The sequence below is a fragment of the Onychostoma macrolepis genome, chromosome 12, assembly GCF_012432095.1.
Source record: "Onychostoma macrolepis isolate SWU-2019 chromosome 12, ASM1243209v1, whole genome shotgun sequence".
NCBI lineage: Eukaryota > Metazoa > Chordata > Actinopteri > Cypriniformes > Cyprinidae > Onychostoma > Onychostoma macrolepis.
In genome coordinates, this window is record NC_081166.1 from 7712795 (window position 1) to 7728168 (window position 15374).

General features: G+C 37.5%; 1 protein-coding gene and 2 long non-coding RNA genes across 4 annotated transcripts in view; 1 reads left to right on the forward strand and 2 right to left on the reverse strand.

Moving 5' to 3' along the window:
- LOC131551608 (uncharacterized) overlaps nt 1-4359 on the reverse strand; it is a 34587-nt gene extending 30228 nt beyond the window's left edge. Inside the window, exon 1 of the long non-coding RNA XR_009273803.1 lies at nt 4325-4359. This is a non-coding gene — a long non-coding RNA (uncharacterized LOC131551608). The remainder of the gene's footprint in view (nt 1-4324) is intronic.
- Nucleotides 4265-13486, forward strand: kcnj16a (potassium inwardly rectifying channel subfamily J member 16a). The gene is made up of 2 exons (XM_058794662.1): nt 4265-4418; nt 11655-13486. The coding sequence occupies exon 2, from the start codon at nt 11666-11668 to the stop codon at nt 12827-12829; it is 1164 nt and encodes a 387-aa protein (XP_058650645.1). The 5' UTR covers nt 4265-4418; nt 11655-11665; the 3' UTR covers nt 12830-13486.
- Nucleotides 4429-15367, reverse strand: LOC131551605 (uncharacterized). 2 transcript variants are annotated; one of them, XR_009273797.1, is made up of 4 exons: nt 15236-15367; nt 8546-8601; nt 7988-8043; nt 4429-7899 (listed from the first exon to the last, which is right to left on the reverse strand). It is a non-coding gene; the product is annotated as an uncharacterized LOC131551605 (long non-coding RNA). The 2 variants fall into 2 exon arrangements; XR_009273798.1 differs by lacking the exon at nt 15236-15367 and adding an exon at nt 11620-11737.
- Nucleotides 15368-15374: the final 7 nt, after the last annotated feature.

The following is a 15374-nucleotide window of genomic DNA, read 5'->3' on the forward strand; positions in this document are numbered from 1 at the left end:
ATTGAACTACTGAATGACTCAACAACCTTTAAGATCAATGGTTAACAAAAAATGTCACAGAGAATTGAATTGGGCAGAAAAACACTTGATGACAATACAGTTTATCTACCTACAGGTGCATCTCAATAAATTAGAATATCGTGGAAAAGTTCAACTCAAATTGTGAAACTCGTGTATTAAATAAATTCAATGCACACAGACTGAAGTAGTTTAAGTCTTCTTTTAATTGTGATGATTTAGGCTCACATTTAACAAAAACCCACCAATTCACTATCTCAACAAATTAGAATACTTCATAAGACCAATAAAAAAAAAACATTTTTAGTGAATGGTTGGCCTTCTGAAAAGTATGTTCATTTACTGAATATGTACTCAATACTTGGTAGAGGCTCCTTTTGCTTTAATTACTGCCTCAATTCGGCGTGGCACGGAGGTGATCAGTTTGTGGCACTGCTGAGGTGGTTTGGAAGCCCAGGTTTCTTTGACAGTGGCCTTCAGCTCATCTGCATTGTTGGATCTGGTGTCTCTCATCTTCCTCTTGACAATACCCCATAGATGCTCTTTGGGGTTCAAGTCAGGCGAGTTTGCTGGCCAGTCAAGCACACCAACACCATGGTCATTGAACCAGCTTTTGGTACCTTTGGCAGTGTGGGCAGGTGCCAAGTCCTGCTGGAAAATGAAATCAGCATCTCCATAAAGATTGTCAGCAGAAGGAAGCATGAAGTGCTCTAAAATTTCCTGGTAGATGGCTGCGTTGACTGTGGACTTCAGAAAACACAGTGGACCAACACCAGCAAGTCAAGTCAAGTCACCTTTATTTATATAGCGCTTTTAACAATACAGATTGTGTCAAAGCACTTAACAGTATCAAATTGGAGGATAGAGTGTCAGTAATGTATAATGATAAGATTAAACACTCAATTTTCAGTTAAAGGCATTTCATTATTGAATTCAGAGATGTCATTGTCTAGCTCAGTTTAGTTTAAATAGTATCTGTGCAATCAAATTGGCGATAATCGCTAGAAAATTAAGTGTCCCCAACTGAGCAAGCCAGAGGCGACAGCGGCAAGGAACCAAAACTCCCTCTGTGGTAGAATGGAGAAAAAAACCTTGGGAGAAACCAGGCTCAGTCGGGGGGCCAGTTCTCCTCTGACCAGACGAAACCCACAGTTCAAAAGTTTATATTTCTATTTTTTATTTTGTTGCAATTTCTAACAATAATAGTATTATGTAGTTAGGTATTTTATTATATTTTTAGTTATTTTGTTATATTTTTAGTTTTATTGTATTTTAATCGAGGTTTTCGATGGGGATATGTAGCAGATGACATGGCAGCCCAAATCATCACAGACTGTGGAAACTTCACACTGGACTTCAAGCAACATGGATTCTGTGCCTCTCCACTCTTCCTCCAGACTCTGGGACCTTGATTTCCAAATGAAATGTAAAATTTATTTTCATCTGAAAAGAGGACTTTGGACCACTGAGCAACAGTCCAGTTCTTTTTCTCCACAGCCCAGTTAAGATGCTTCTGACGTTGTCGCTGGTTCAGAAGTGGCTTGCTAGCCCTTTTCCTGAAGACGTCTTGAACATGGTGACTCTTGATGCACTGACTCCAGCTTCAGTTCACTCCTTGTGAAGCTCTCACAAGTGTTTGAATCAGCTTTGCTTGACAGTATTCTCAAGTTTGCGGTCATCCCTGTTGCTTGTGCACCTTTTCCTGAAGACGTCTGAGCGTGGTGACTCTTGATGCATTGACTCCAGCTTCAGTTCTCTCCTTGTGAAGCTCTCCCAAGTGTTTGAATCGGCTTTGCTTGACTGTATTCTCAAGCTTGCCATCATCCCTGTTGCTTGTGCACCTTTTCTTACCCAAATTATTCCTTCCAGTCAACTTTGCATTTAATATGCTTTGATACAGCACTCTGTAAACAGCCACACCTTTCAGTAATGACCCTCTGTGAATTACCCTCTTTGTGGAGGGCGTCAATGTTCGTCTTCTGGATCATTGCCAAGTCAGCAGTCTTCTCCATTATTGTGGTTTCAAAGAATAAAAGATACCCAGAATTTATACTGTAGGGATGGTCATTTATTGAAACTCAAATGTAAATATTCTAATATTTTGAGATACTGATTTTTGACTTTCGTGAGCTGTAAGCTCTAATCATCAAAATTGAAATGTTTTACTTTACATGCAATGAATCTAAAATATATGAAAGTTTCACTTTTTGAAATAACTTACAAGAAAAAATTTTCACGACATTCTAATTTATTGAGATGCACCTGTATATTACCTATGATATTACAGAAATCATTTATACACAAAAATGCAATTTCATTGTCAACATTTACTCACCCTCATGTTGTCTCAAATGCTGATGTCACTGATGCCAATCATCATTTCAGACTAACATAAAACTAATAGGTTTTAGAAAATTTGGAATATAGTGCATAAGTCATATTGTCACTTTTAATCATTTCTGAAGCTAACCATTTTTAGGCAAAATAATAGCATCAAACGCTTCTTTTGTATTCTGTTGAAGAAAGAAAATCAAGTGGTTCGGAACTATGAGAGGTTAGTAAACTTTAATTTTTGGGTGAATTATCTTTCAGTCATCTGTCCTCTATACTGTATACTCTAAAAACAACTTTAATAACTGAATCCAAGAGATGCATTTTTAAGAAAACACCTTATTGTGAATCTACACATCTACAGTACATGTAAATTTCTAATTAGACCATTGATAATTTATAGATCATTTTTATTTGTGCCAGCATGGAAAAGTTACGGTGGCTGAACAGTAATCTCCTGTTTCCATTTCATTATGTGTGCCTGTAGGCACAAAACAGCAGCAACCTGTCCAAACTGTTTATAAGTCAAGCTAACCTATTTCTTTCTCAAGCTCAAGCAAGAAAGAGATATAATGATCCTGCATATGTGAAAATGAACAAAACAAAATTATGTGGCCTAGAAAGACCCTTTTGTCTCATTTTGAGGTGCTTTTGAGAAAACAGGAGAGGTAAAGTTTACTCTCCTTTGTATCGGTAAACTCACTTTATCAGATCACTTATAGATGAACAATATTCCTGTAAGTTATGAATTTTTCATACTCTCTCCTTCTGAGTTGCTTATAGTTTTTGAGTGGCTTTAAAGCAGTTTTAATAGCCGGGTTTAGAATGTCTCATTCAGATCAGCCATTGTGCCATTGTGATGAATTAGCTGTAACTCAAGACCACAAAGCTGTTCAGGTATATGCTGTCTGTGTTTACTGTGACAACATGTCCTCACTCCTGGGAGCACGTTACAGGTTTTATTTTACTTTAGGCCATTTTTGTTACTTGTATTTGTGCGTACTCAAATCAAATATGAGTTGCTTGTTTATACTGACATGTATGTTTACACTGGACTTAAAGGAACAGTTCACTTAAAAAAATTGTTACTCACCCTCATGTCACTCAAGATTTTGTTCTTCTATATTTTGCGTAATGTTTACAGTGCTCTTTAACACACAACAAAAAGTGCTTCATGATTTATACGCCAAAAAACACCATAAAATTAGTTCGCACAACCCATCTGCTATATTCCAAATGCACTCAAGCAATATGATAGAGGTATGTGAGGAACAGACCAAAATTCAAGTAATCCATTTTGCTAACAATCGCTAGCCAAACAAAGCCAATGAATCAAGCCCCATTCACACAAAGAATAATTATAATAACTATATTAGCACCCACCCCAATAGACAATAATGTCTTGTTTATTATAAGTACATGCTGCAATTATGTCGTCTGCCACTTTAAATACTCTAGCTCTCTAAATTTGGATGGATTTTGATTGGCTGTCAATGTTTTTATTGTTCACCAGCTGGGAAAGAAAATTAGTTCTGAACGTGTTTCCAATGATATTGTTCCTCTGCGTCATTGTTATAGCTTTGGTGTGAATATCTGTTTTCTCATAAAATTAGGACGTTTATTAAAACTTTACAATTATAGTTATCATCCTTGATGTGAATGGTCCTTTAGAATTTTTGCTTAAAAGAAAGTATAATGTGTGCAACTTGAACTTTTGATTAAGCATATATAATAATTAAATTTGTTTAGAATTAAAAATCTCTGTGTATCCTGGCAGTACAAGAGAATGCTAAAGTGATCATGTGTAACATGATAAACATGCAATCATTATTTGGACTAAAACGTCTTAAGCACTCAAAGAAATCACTTGACACATAGTCGCTATGGCTTTAAGCTTGTCACACACTCAAAGAGCGCATGTGAATTTTCTCCAGCATAGGTACAGGTGGGCTGGTTCTCTATCACACACACTTACCCAATCCAGCCTCTACAGCCAGTGGAGTTTGTGTGCAGCCCTGCACTCAGGTGGAAACTTCAAAGCAAGCTACACTTTAACAGCAACAGAGCAGGTAGGCACCATCCACATTCTCAGTCTGTTTATTTATTCACCAGAAATGGCAAATCACAGCTATCCTGTGAGAAGAAGTAACAGTATTTGTGAGAACAATGCTTGTAGATCATGACAAATTACTTAAATTAAAATTATTGTAAACCTAAATTACGCAGATCCAGAGTCTTAAGTGTTAAGTTTGCATGGGTGGTTTTTTAAAGGACACGGGGTGGACAACAATTTGAGTCTAGTCCTAAAGATCAGTCATCCGCCTCCCAAATCCTCCCCCCAAAAGTGAATGGTATTCCTTGTTTCCTGTTGCTGTCAGACACAGATCAGAAAAGAGGCATGTAAGAAGCGATAAACCTATTCTGCTAAGTTTTTAAGGCGTTAGAGGAAGGGCTGAGTCAGGATATGGGTGACACTCGAGCTGCTTTAGGGAGGACAAGTTTCAAGCTTTAAAATGGGAGCGCAAAAGAGTGTCTTAGAGAACATGCTGTAATCTAAGAAAACAATGGACTCAAATGATCCATAAGTACGAATACAGTATGAAAACAGAAGTATACTACTGCATTTCATACTTAAAAATAGATTTACATGTTATAAATTAACCACAAATATTATTTGTCGAACATAATTAGTGATGTATGAAATGAGTCATTAAGAGTTTGTTACAAGCGCTAATGCATGCTGCTCAACTTGTATGTCTAAGGGAATTTTCTTGGAACGTCTAAACAGCTGACACATCACAAAAATCAATGTTGCATAAATATTCCATGCTAATTTGTTTTGATTAATCTTAAACTTACAATGTGCTGTTGTCACGTATTCCAGGGACATTAAACATGTCAACATCTCTGTGACGTGTGCTTCGGGGCAAAGATTAATGGAGCTTGGCTAACACAGTACTCATGCTAGAAATAAAGTAGCACTTTATGCGTATTGTAATGCGGAAAAGTCCTTACAAGGTGACAGCTTAGTCCTCATCTCAATTCCTCTTTAATCTTTGTGATTTAACTAACATGACTGTGAAAAAAAATAAAAATAAACCCAAGTGTACCACACCTGTCACTTGCACGTGCCATCTTCCAAGATCTTTGCACAGATTAAAAGCTTTACGTAACATTAAACTTTGCTCAACACAGTCTGGTGCTCTGATCCACAGGAGCTTGTGATGGAACGGGTAAAACATTAGCCAAATAAAGTGCCTCTAACTTCCTGGGAACCAAGAAATTGAAGGTCATTATGGGTGAGACAGGGCCTAGGGCAAAGAAGTTCTGCTCCCCACATACCGGGTGGTTTCGTGCGACTGAACACTGTGTATCTGCATGGACGTTATTTGCTTTAAGTGGGCATGTAATGGTCTTGTAAAGCCCTCGAGCAGTGCAGGAAACATAGCAGAGGTAAGCTGTACTGGAACTTTTGACATTCAGAACATTGCCATATGTCCCACATGAGCAGTTTATGCATACCACCTTCCCATTTAGCTGATTGTGAGTGAAAGAATCAATCTGAAAGGAGTAAAATACACAGCCGTCCATTTAGAAGACAATGCAGTATGAACACGTCCTGTCGCACTTCTGAAGAAACTGCATTTCTGAATTCTTTAGACAAGTATCCTTCAGCAATGATATTGACTGGGTTCCTAATGATCCATCTAAACCCAGAGCAATGTGCTCCCTCACAGTCAAAAATAGTTTGCAGACCAGAGACACTATCACTGATGCAGGAAGCATTTCACTATTTAGTACACAATGAAATTTATCTCTGAATTACTGTGTCGGTCAGGTCAAAACAAAAAACAAAGCAAAGAAGGGGCATGTTTAGCTTTCAAAGACACTTACTTGTGCCACAATGATTTGATAAAACATTGGAATCCTTTACCTGACCACATGATCTGATTTTCTTGTTTGTCTTGAGAGACGGTCGTCTGAAGGACAGGCAGAATTACACCATTTTAGTATGCATTTTGTTTAAATCTTTGTGACTTTCCATTGACAGTGTTTGACACAAGAAGTGGCCTGTACAGTAATTGAGAAAATGTTTATGCAAGCGCAAGATGCAGTTTTTGAGAAGCTGGTTCTGTTTCCTCATGAACTTGACCACAAACTGATTCATCATTATATGAAATTGTGACTGTGCATTAAAGGGATAGTTCACCTAAAAATGAAAAGTATTGTATGTCATCATTTACTTACCCTTGTGTCATGGCATGACCATTTGAATGCAATTACACTGAAGAGGGACTTACGCTTTCCAGTTTAAAAAAGGATGCAAAAGGAGCACAGAAAATTAGAAAATTAACCAGGGCATTCTTCAGAATTTTTCCTTTTATATTCTGCAGAAGAAAGAAAGTCATGCAGGTTTAAAAAAAAAAGAACGTGAAGGTGGGCTCATGATGACAGAATGTTTGAGGTGAACTATTTTAGGGCTCTAAACTGTGAAAAATCACCCTGGAGTCAGTACTAATTGAGATATCTAAAGAGGCCATTGTAAATGTCTTTACAAACATTCTTTGTGGGACACAGTACAGGATTTATGCATGATGATTGTCATTAAGAAATATAGGGCATGACGGGAATTGATGATATGTGTAATTTGGAATGTTCACGATACAGAGACTGCTTTGTGAGCAAATCTAATGCTCTAAACATCGGAACATGTGCTAAAAACAGACTGTAAAACTCACAGGTCAGTAGTCATGCTTTCAAGTTTACTATCATATAAACCCATGGCTCAACACAATCAATGCTTTATGGTTAGCAGTTTGGGCAAATGTACACCGAAAAATCTAAATCATAAATTTTAACCTGTTTTGGTGGTCACATGCACAATGGCCATGAAATGTCACTTTCTTGAAGTGCAATGTGTAATTTTTCAAGGTTTCAATGTAAAAAATTGTATTAGTTTAATATGTGGAGAAAACTAAGTATCCATTGGTAGGATGACGCATAGAAATTACATGTTTCACATTTAAGGACTGAAGCAATAACTATATAATAGCAAATAAATAGTGGAAATTGAGGTTGCACAGTTGCAATTGCATTAACATAAGGCAATCTGCACTGTTTTTTCACACAAATATTGGAGAAAAAACCACAGGGCCTCTTCTGTTTGTATCCAACAGTTCACGAGAGAAGATAATTGGATGATACTCTGACTATTTCACATGATTACAGAAATATCAATCTATAATCTGGCAAAAACATGCATGTCTCTGTGTCCAGAGGAAATGGACACCAGTTCAGCCAGTTAGCTTAGTGGAACCTGCAGCCCAGTATGGCTGGGTGGGGGTAGCAATAAGAAGATGCTTACAGTGGTTTGGCCTTAAAAGATTAGTCTACTGCCAAAGGTTCTCCCATTGGGAAGCTTCCATTCCCTTTTCACTTACCTTCTCAGGGCGTTACAGTTCAGAGATGCTTCCTTTAATGGTTAATGGAGAAAGCACAGGACTCCACCCAGATAACAGCTTCTTGCTATCCTGGCTGAGCCCATTCACCCTGTAGTAAGAAAACACACAGCTCTTTATCAGTGCGGAAATCAGCAAATGTTTTCTGAAGAACAAAGATCATTTAAGGAATATTTTACCAAAAATGAACATTATGTGGTCATTCCTCATGTTGGTCCGAACCCATATATCTTTGCTACAATTGTGAAACACAAACAGAGAAATTCTGAACAATATCCTAGTCACTGATTTAATTACAATGAAGTTGGTCTCAAGCTTTAAAACTTCAAAAAGGATGCAAAAACACCATGGAAGTATCATAAAAGTAGTCTATACAAGCACTACAATTTTCTTAAGTCATATCATAGCGTTGTGTGAGAAATGTGCCAAAATGTATACATTTTTGTTACTCAAAAAATGGTTTTGGGTGAGCTATTCAATAAAGAGGAGTCAATTTGACCAAAATGTAAATATTAGTTGGAACCACAGAAAACCGACAGAAAACTAATTGCATTCCTAAAACTTAAAAGCTGAACGCTGGCAATGTGAAGCGCCATACAAAACCAATTGTACTTCCGTAATCTAAAGTATTTGTGAGTGAAAGTGGATATTCAGCAAGACAAAAGTTGTAGGGCAAGACATTATTTTATCCATCAGGAACTGATTATATCATGAAAAGTGGGCGTTACAGCACATACCAGAATGGAGGTGGTTGGAGGTCAGGGATTGAAATAAGAGGTACTGGTGACATCAGCTGAAAAGGAAAGTTGTGGCAAAGCAGATTACTACATTTTGATATAACACAACGATTTGTTTTGTTTGTTTTGAATAACATGCAAAATGCATTAAGTTTGAAATTATTTAATGCCAACTTAAATGTAAATTTCTACACTCCTGAAGAATCTGTCTCTGAAGAGTCTTTTTGAAAGCTTCACAGTAGCAAATCACAAAATTAGTGGAGGTGAGACAAAACATCCAATGATGAATGAACAGCACGAGATCTAAATTACACCCAGAACTTACAGTAAATTTCATATAAGCACATGTAAGAATTACTCAGCAACCAAAGCCAAACTTATCAAGAGAAAGGAACTAAAAAAGGCAACTGAGAATTAAGGCAACTGAGAATTGAAGATATTAGATTTCTCTATGCACAACTGCTACACAATGCGGTTACGTTTCTAAGAATCCCACAAACTGGAAAGATTACAATGGTTTGTTGCATTGAGGTTTGCATCTCCAGGCAACCAATCTATTATGATAAACTGTATTGACACTGGGCAAAGGGAACTCTGAAAAAAAAAAAAAAAGAAGAATTACCAATGATAAACATTCCCAGATTGCCATCTTAAAATAGAACTGGGAAGCCAAAACGTACCAGTCAAACCAACATCCGACAAAAATTCTGATGAAACACATGAATAAAGTTTTGACAAAAAAAAAATCAACCACTGGAAAAAATATAGAACAATCTCTCTCTTCTTCTTCTTTCTATTACTTCCTATTATTCCCACAGTATGGCCTATTCGTCGGTAAGTGTACATAGACAAGTAACAGAGATAAACACAAGTAAGATAATTCCAATGATCGGCAAGATTTTTTTCACTGACGGTAAATACAAATTAAAAAGCAGCAAGAAAATGCTGAAGCCGGTTGAGTTGAAGGTCACATGGCCCCCAGACAACAATACTTTCAAGGGAACATGCCAGCATTTCATTCATTTGTTTTATACTTGGAAATGTACACACCACACAGGAAAGTGACAATGGAAACTGAATTCCTCATCTAAAATAGTGTGTTCCCTTAACACTGAAAAACACTCCATTTATGCGGTGTTCATTTGGATGGAGGCTATGTTTCCAGTACTCAGCTGGAAGTAAATCCTTTGATAAAGGACAGGGACAAATTTAAATCAAAGACGCCAGGAATTCATGCTAAGACATGGAACATGAAGTGCGTGAGGAGTAATTATAAGTATCTGTTCACAATCCGTTCCATGTTGAACACAGACGTTCCTATTATGGTAGTGTGGAAAATTTCATAATTTCTGTGCGTCTATGTGGTTAAGCGTGCAAGAGTGTCTGTAAGAAAGTGAGTGAGAAAGCATGTGGTTGTCACTGTGTTTTTTTTATATATTTTTTTTTTTTACCATGGGCAAAATTAGTTAGGTCATCATTACCAGCAAATATGTATTAACACTGCCTTTCATTCACAAATGTAATGTGTGCGTTTTATATGCCTGGGTGTTTGTGTTTGCGCTCGTGCGTTAAACTGCAAACAAAAGCCTGTACATCACCCTGATCAAGAGGGGAAAGTCCACAATGTCGTGTTTCTGTTTAGTGTTGACACAAATGATGTTCAAAAACAGACAGAACGGTCTACATTTATACACGGGCCATGAGGTGTCTAGACCTGTTCCAGAACATCTGTTTGCATAACTAAATTCTGTGCAAGCATTTTAATACGTTATAGCTTGTATTTCTTTACAGGGAAAATATAGAGTAACACGTCTTGACTTGAGACGAGAGGGGAAGGCATCTGTCAGCTGCTGTTCTATAGAACTACATGCATGTAATATGTATTTAACAATGTCTAATCCGTAAAGCCACATTTTATCTTTCAGTGAGATTCTTCTTTTTCCCTTCCCCTTCTGACACTGACACCCAGACTTTAGACTCTTAAGCTGGGCACAATGTGGATTATGTCAAAAGATCCGGTCTCTGTTCTGGTCCAGCATTCCATATGGTGTCCCCAAGTTAAGCTTGTGTTAAGTCATCTCCATAAAATGGCCAAGCCACTGACCGCAACTCTTTTCTTGTTCCACACATCACCACCCAGGCTAAAACAGCCTTAAAGTTGGCCCTAACACAATCTGTTGCACTTATGACCAAGAGACAAAGTATGGTGGTGTTTACAAAATATGTTCTCGTAAAGGTTTGCAATTACTACATTTAGCAGCAATGTACTAAAACACAATACCACACTGTGGGTAAGACATTTTACTTCTTATATCAACAAAAACAACCAATTCAAGCCACACTTTACAAGATAATATGATTCAGTGTTTACTGATAAACCAAAACAAACAAAAAGCCAACCTTCGACCTTAAGCCACTTGAAAAATCAAGCTATTTCACAAAATACATATTAATATATTTATATATTATGTATGTATATATGTATGTGTGTGTGTGTATATATATGTATGTATGTATAAAATGACTTCTGATTACAACATTACAATACAAATGCCACCATAACAGTTACTGTCACAAACAAGGATGTGTTTAGCGTAAATAAAACTCTGCAAAGAAATAGTTCACCAAGCAACCATGTGTTTTTGTAACTGTGTTTTGTGTAAGCACTGTAAGACTTATCATACATCTACAGTACTGGCAAATCCTCAAAAGGCATCATTAAGATTTCTGTCAATGTCCTGTTAATGTCCTTGTATATTGATTTATCGTTTGTGATAAGATTTATGGACACCCTGAGGGGCCATGCTTTATTTCTTTCTGTCTTATTTTCTCAGCATAACAAAGTTGTTTTCTCATGATCTTATGACAAAAAAAAAAAAAGTGTTTGTTGCTCACCATTTCTCTGGTCAGCCACAAAAATCATTTAAAATCTGTCAAACCCGTTCTATATCCGTACAGACTTTTCTTTTTTTGCAGCTTTTTTTTTTTTTATTGCATGGATGTAGAAATCTGTCTGTCTATTCAAGATGCAACAGTGCATGCATGTATAAAATTAAGTGCAGTATTACGGGTACCTTTGAATCTGACTGTGCATTTCTCTCTTCTCTAGACTGAGGCAGCATGAACTCGGGTACAGTACAGTATTCCGGAGTGAAGTGCAGTGACAAAAATCCTAGTGTGCTTACAGACGACGACTATTACTCCAAGAAGAAAAGATACGTGAAAAAAGATGGGAGCTGTAACATGGTTGTGCGGCACGTTCCAGAGGAGTGGCTTCTCTGGATCACTGACATCTTCACCACCCTGGTGGAGATCCGCTGGAGGGTCATGTTCTTGACATTTGCCCTCTCCTACATTTTATCATGGCTCTTTTTTGGAATTTTGTTCTGGATCATTGCATTGACCCACGGCGATATGAAAGATCTCAAAAATGAGCCATGTGTTTATGAGGTTCGAAGTTTTACAGCTGCATTTCTATTCTCATTAGAAACCCAGACCACCATTGGTTATGGCTTTCGGGGGATGTCTGAGAACTGCATGATCGCCATCATTGTAGTTACCATCCAAGATGTCATCAGTGTCTTCATTGACACTTTTGTCATCGGCATCGCAGTCGCCAAGATGGCATCTGCCCGTAAGAGAGCCCAAACGGTTGGATTCAGCAACTGTGCGGTGATCAGCTTACGTGACAGTCACCTATGCCTGTCGTGGCGGGTCGGGGACTTCAGAAGGAACCACATGGTAGAAGGTACAGCTCATGCACAGCTGGTACGGCACCTGGCACACAGCACAGGAAAAGTTAACGTTACATACAAAGACCTCAACATTGAAGAGAACAACATCCTCCTGGCCACCCCAACAACCATAGTTCATAAAATCAGCCCTGGCAGTCCTCTATACAAGGTGAGCTTGAAGGACCTGAGGAAGGAGAACTTTGAGCTGGTGGTCTCTTTCACCTATACTGACGACTGCACAGGCATCCTTCACCAGACACGCACATCCTACACTCCAAGTGAGATTCTGTGGGGCCAGCACTTTCAGGAGATGATCAGGGTCACCCGCAGGAACTACAGAGTGGACTACGCCCTGTTCAACCACACAGTTAAAGTCCTGGTCCCAGAATTAAGCGCAGAGGAGTATGACCTAAAGAAGTGCTCTCAACAGCCAAAACACAAACCACTCCACATAAGTTCTCCAACGGCAGCTGTGGAATTGGTTAATGGGAATAGTCTTGAGGCAGAAAAAGCATCCACCAGCAGTGCTGTCCAAGAACACAAGCTATAACAGTAGACTTGATACATCCTGGCTCTGCTATAGCATTTTGAAATCAGGCTTCCTCAAAGGGTATCACTATCGTAAGAAATAGCCTAGCGCACTTATAGTTAGATTTAGACATAAAGGTGTGCTGTCAGTTAGCAGGAAGATCTTAAAAAGCCCTTCTAACACAGACAGTATGCTGGACTAGTACTGGAATATCACATTAAAGCCCTGTAGGCACTTTGGCTTTGATGAGAATCCAGTTAGAGCACTAAATTCAAAATAATATAAAAGTTTTGTTTAATTAGTATTTTATTTATATATATATATATATCTGTGGCATTAAGCAGTCTTGCACAAACTCAGTATCACTTTATACCACTTTATCACTGATGTCACAGATTTGATGGACATTACAGTCTCTTCTTACATGACCTTGAAGGTTCTTTGATATCCCGAGATGTAAAAAAGGTCCTCCTTGATTAAATTATGAACCCAAACCTTCAACCTACATAAGAGGCAATGGATCAATTATAATGACAGTGACGTTAACCGGACCAAACTGTGGTCAGTCAGTGTGTCTCTTTGGCATTAGCTGAGTAAGTGCAGAACACTGTTCCACCTTATTTTGCAGAGTGGTTAACCTTTCCGTCCAAACAACTAATAAAATCTTTTGGAAACAGAGCCCCAGTGGTAATTTTCAATATTTACACAGCATGCATCCAATTCCCTTAAGGACAATCTAAAGGTTGATAAATGAGTGATTAGATTTCATTGTGCAATGTATGACTGTTGAAAGACCTCTCCTCTCCTCCGGCAACCAAACTAAACATCTCCTCTGGCAACTAAAATATTGACATCATATTTTACTATAAATTAATATATTTTAATATTTATGCTATAATATATTAAACAGTTTATGTATATATAAAAAATATTTTTTAAATAAATGTTTATTTGATTAAATTACAGCTGCTATATATATATATATATATATATATATATATATATATATATATATATATAAAATCACATTTTTAAATTATTAAACCATACACTGATGTTATCCCATTGACCACATCCAATAATTTGGCATGACAAAAACGTTCAGGATGTCCTCTTCAAAACAGACCAGGACTCAAAACAGTGGCATGTATGGTCTCAGAGATATTAACAAAAAACATATGTCTACTACAGTAAATAAAACTGCTGGATCCCAGGAGGTTTTCCTCAGAAAGTGAAGTCTCCAGCCCTCCACCTTGTGGTTGGATGCAGTGCTGTCCAAGCATGGCCTCAAATTAGGCTGAAAGGTAAACAGAGGCCGGACAGCTCATGCACCACGTTTGGCCTATAAATAGTCTGGATTATTTATAGACTTGAACAAGAAAGTAACTAAAATAAGCACTTTGCAACAGCTTCACAAATAAAAGTTTAACACGGCTCATTAGTTATGATAAGTAAGCAGTGTGTGACACGCAGCAGCCGGGAAGGGCAAAGGCCTGTGGAATACTTACTGCTGGGTTTTCATTGGACCACTTATAAAGAGAAGGAAAAACATTCCTCTGATTGAACAATAAATGATCATTATCTTTCACAATGGTCTTGAATTACTGATTCCCAACAACACAATGCAAAGTCATTATATAAGATGCTGGAAGACAAACAATATCTGAATAAATTCAGAGAAGTGCTGTGGAAATGCAAACAACGGATCCTATACTATTTGTTGATATTTCATTATAGCAAAATCCAAAATAGCACGTTTCCAGACTGTATGACTTCACCGTTTTCTGTCAATGGCATATCCTCAGACTAAAGGCCACAACAGTATTTCACGTTAAATTATTTTATACAGCATTTGTTTATTGAAACAAAATATCTTTATATAGAATTATCTGTAGCCTGATAAAATGACGTTCACATCGACTTTGGACTCACTATCAACAAATGAAACATATAATGTGTGATTCCTATAGTATGTGTGTTGAAAAGAAATAACTTTACCATCAAACCACAAACTAAGCTTTAAAATCTATATTATTTCAGGAAATGGTCGTTTCAGGAAATGTTCATTCTTTAACACTGGCCGTATTACTCAGTTAAATATCTGAGGTCAGTGTGAGAATTACACAATATTTTTTCAGCGTAACGTTACTTTACTTTTCAGTTAGAAATGTTCACAAGAACAAACTGGGCGAGACTCTTCGTTTTAAATCACTTTGCGATTATATTTATTACTTGTAAACAGCTTTTGACCGTATATTTTGTCGAACTTAAGACAGTGAGAAAAATCGAACTGTTGCTATGGTTACCTCCTCAGGCGAACGCGGCGTGTTTGTCAGCTCATTTTGACTAACTTGTAATGTCACTGTGGTGAAAAGGTTGTTTGAAAACTCTGCTGACACATATGCATACTTATGAAAGAATACATACTTTTAGACACCCACAAGCTTTTGTTTTGGCTTCCTTCGGGGGGATTCAAGCCTTAATTTTCAAGCCGCTGTGGGTCCGCATTTCACTTGCTCTCCACTGAGGAAGAATGTTTTATCCGCGCGTGAAACTCTCCCTCTCT

What these genes read in the sequence shown, in the direction of transcription:
- kcnj16a (XM_058794662.1), top strand. Translation starts at nt 11,666, where the DNA reads ATGAACTCGGGTACAGTACAGTATTCCGGAGTGAAGTGCAGTGACAAA.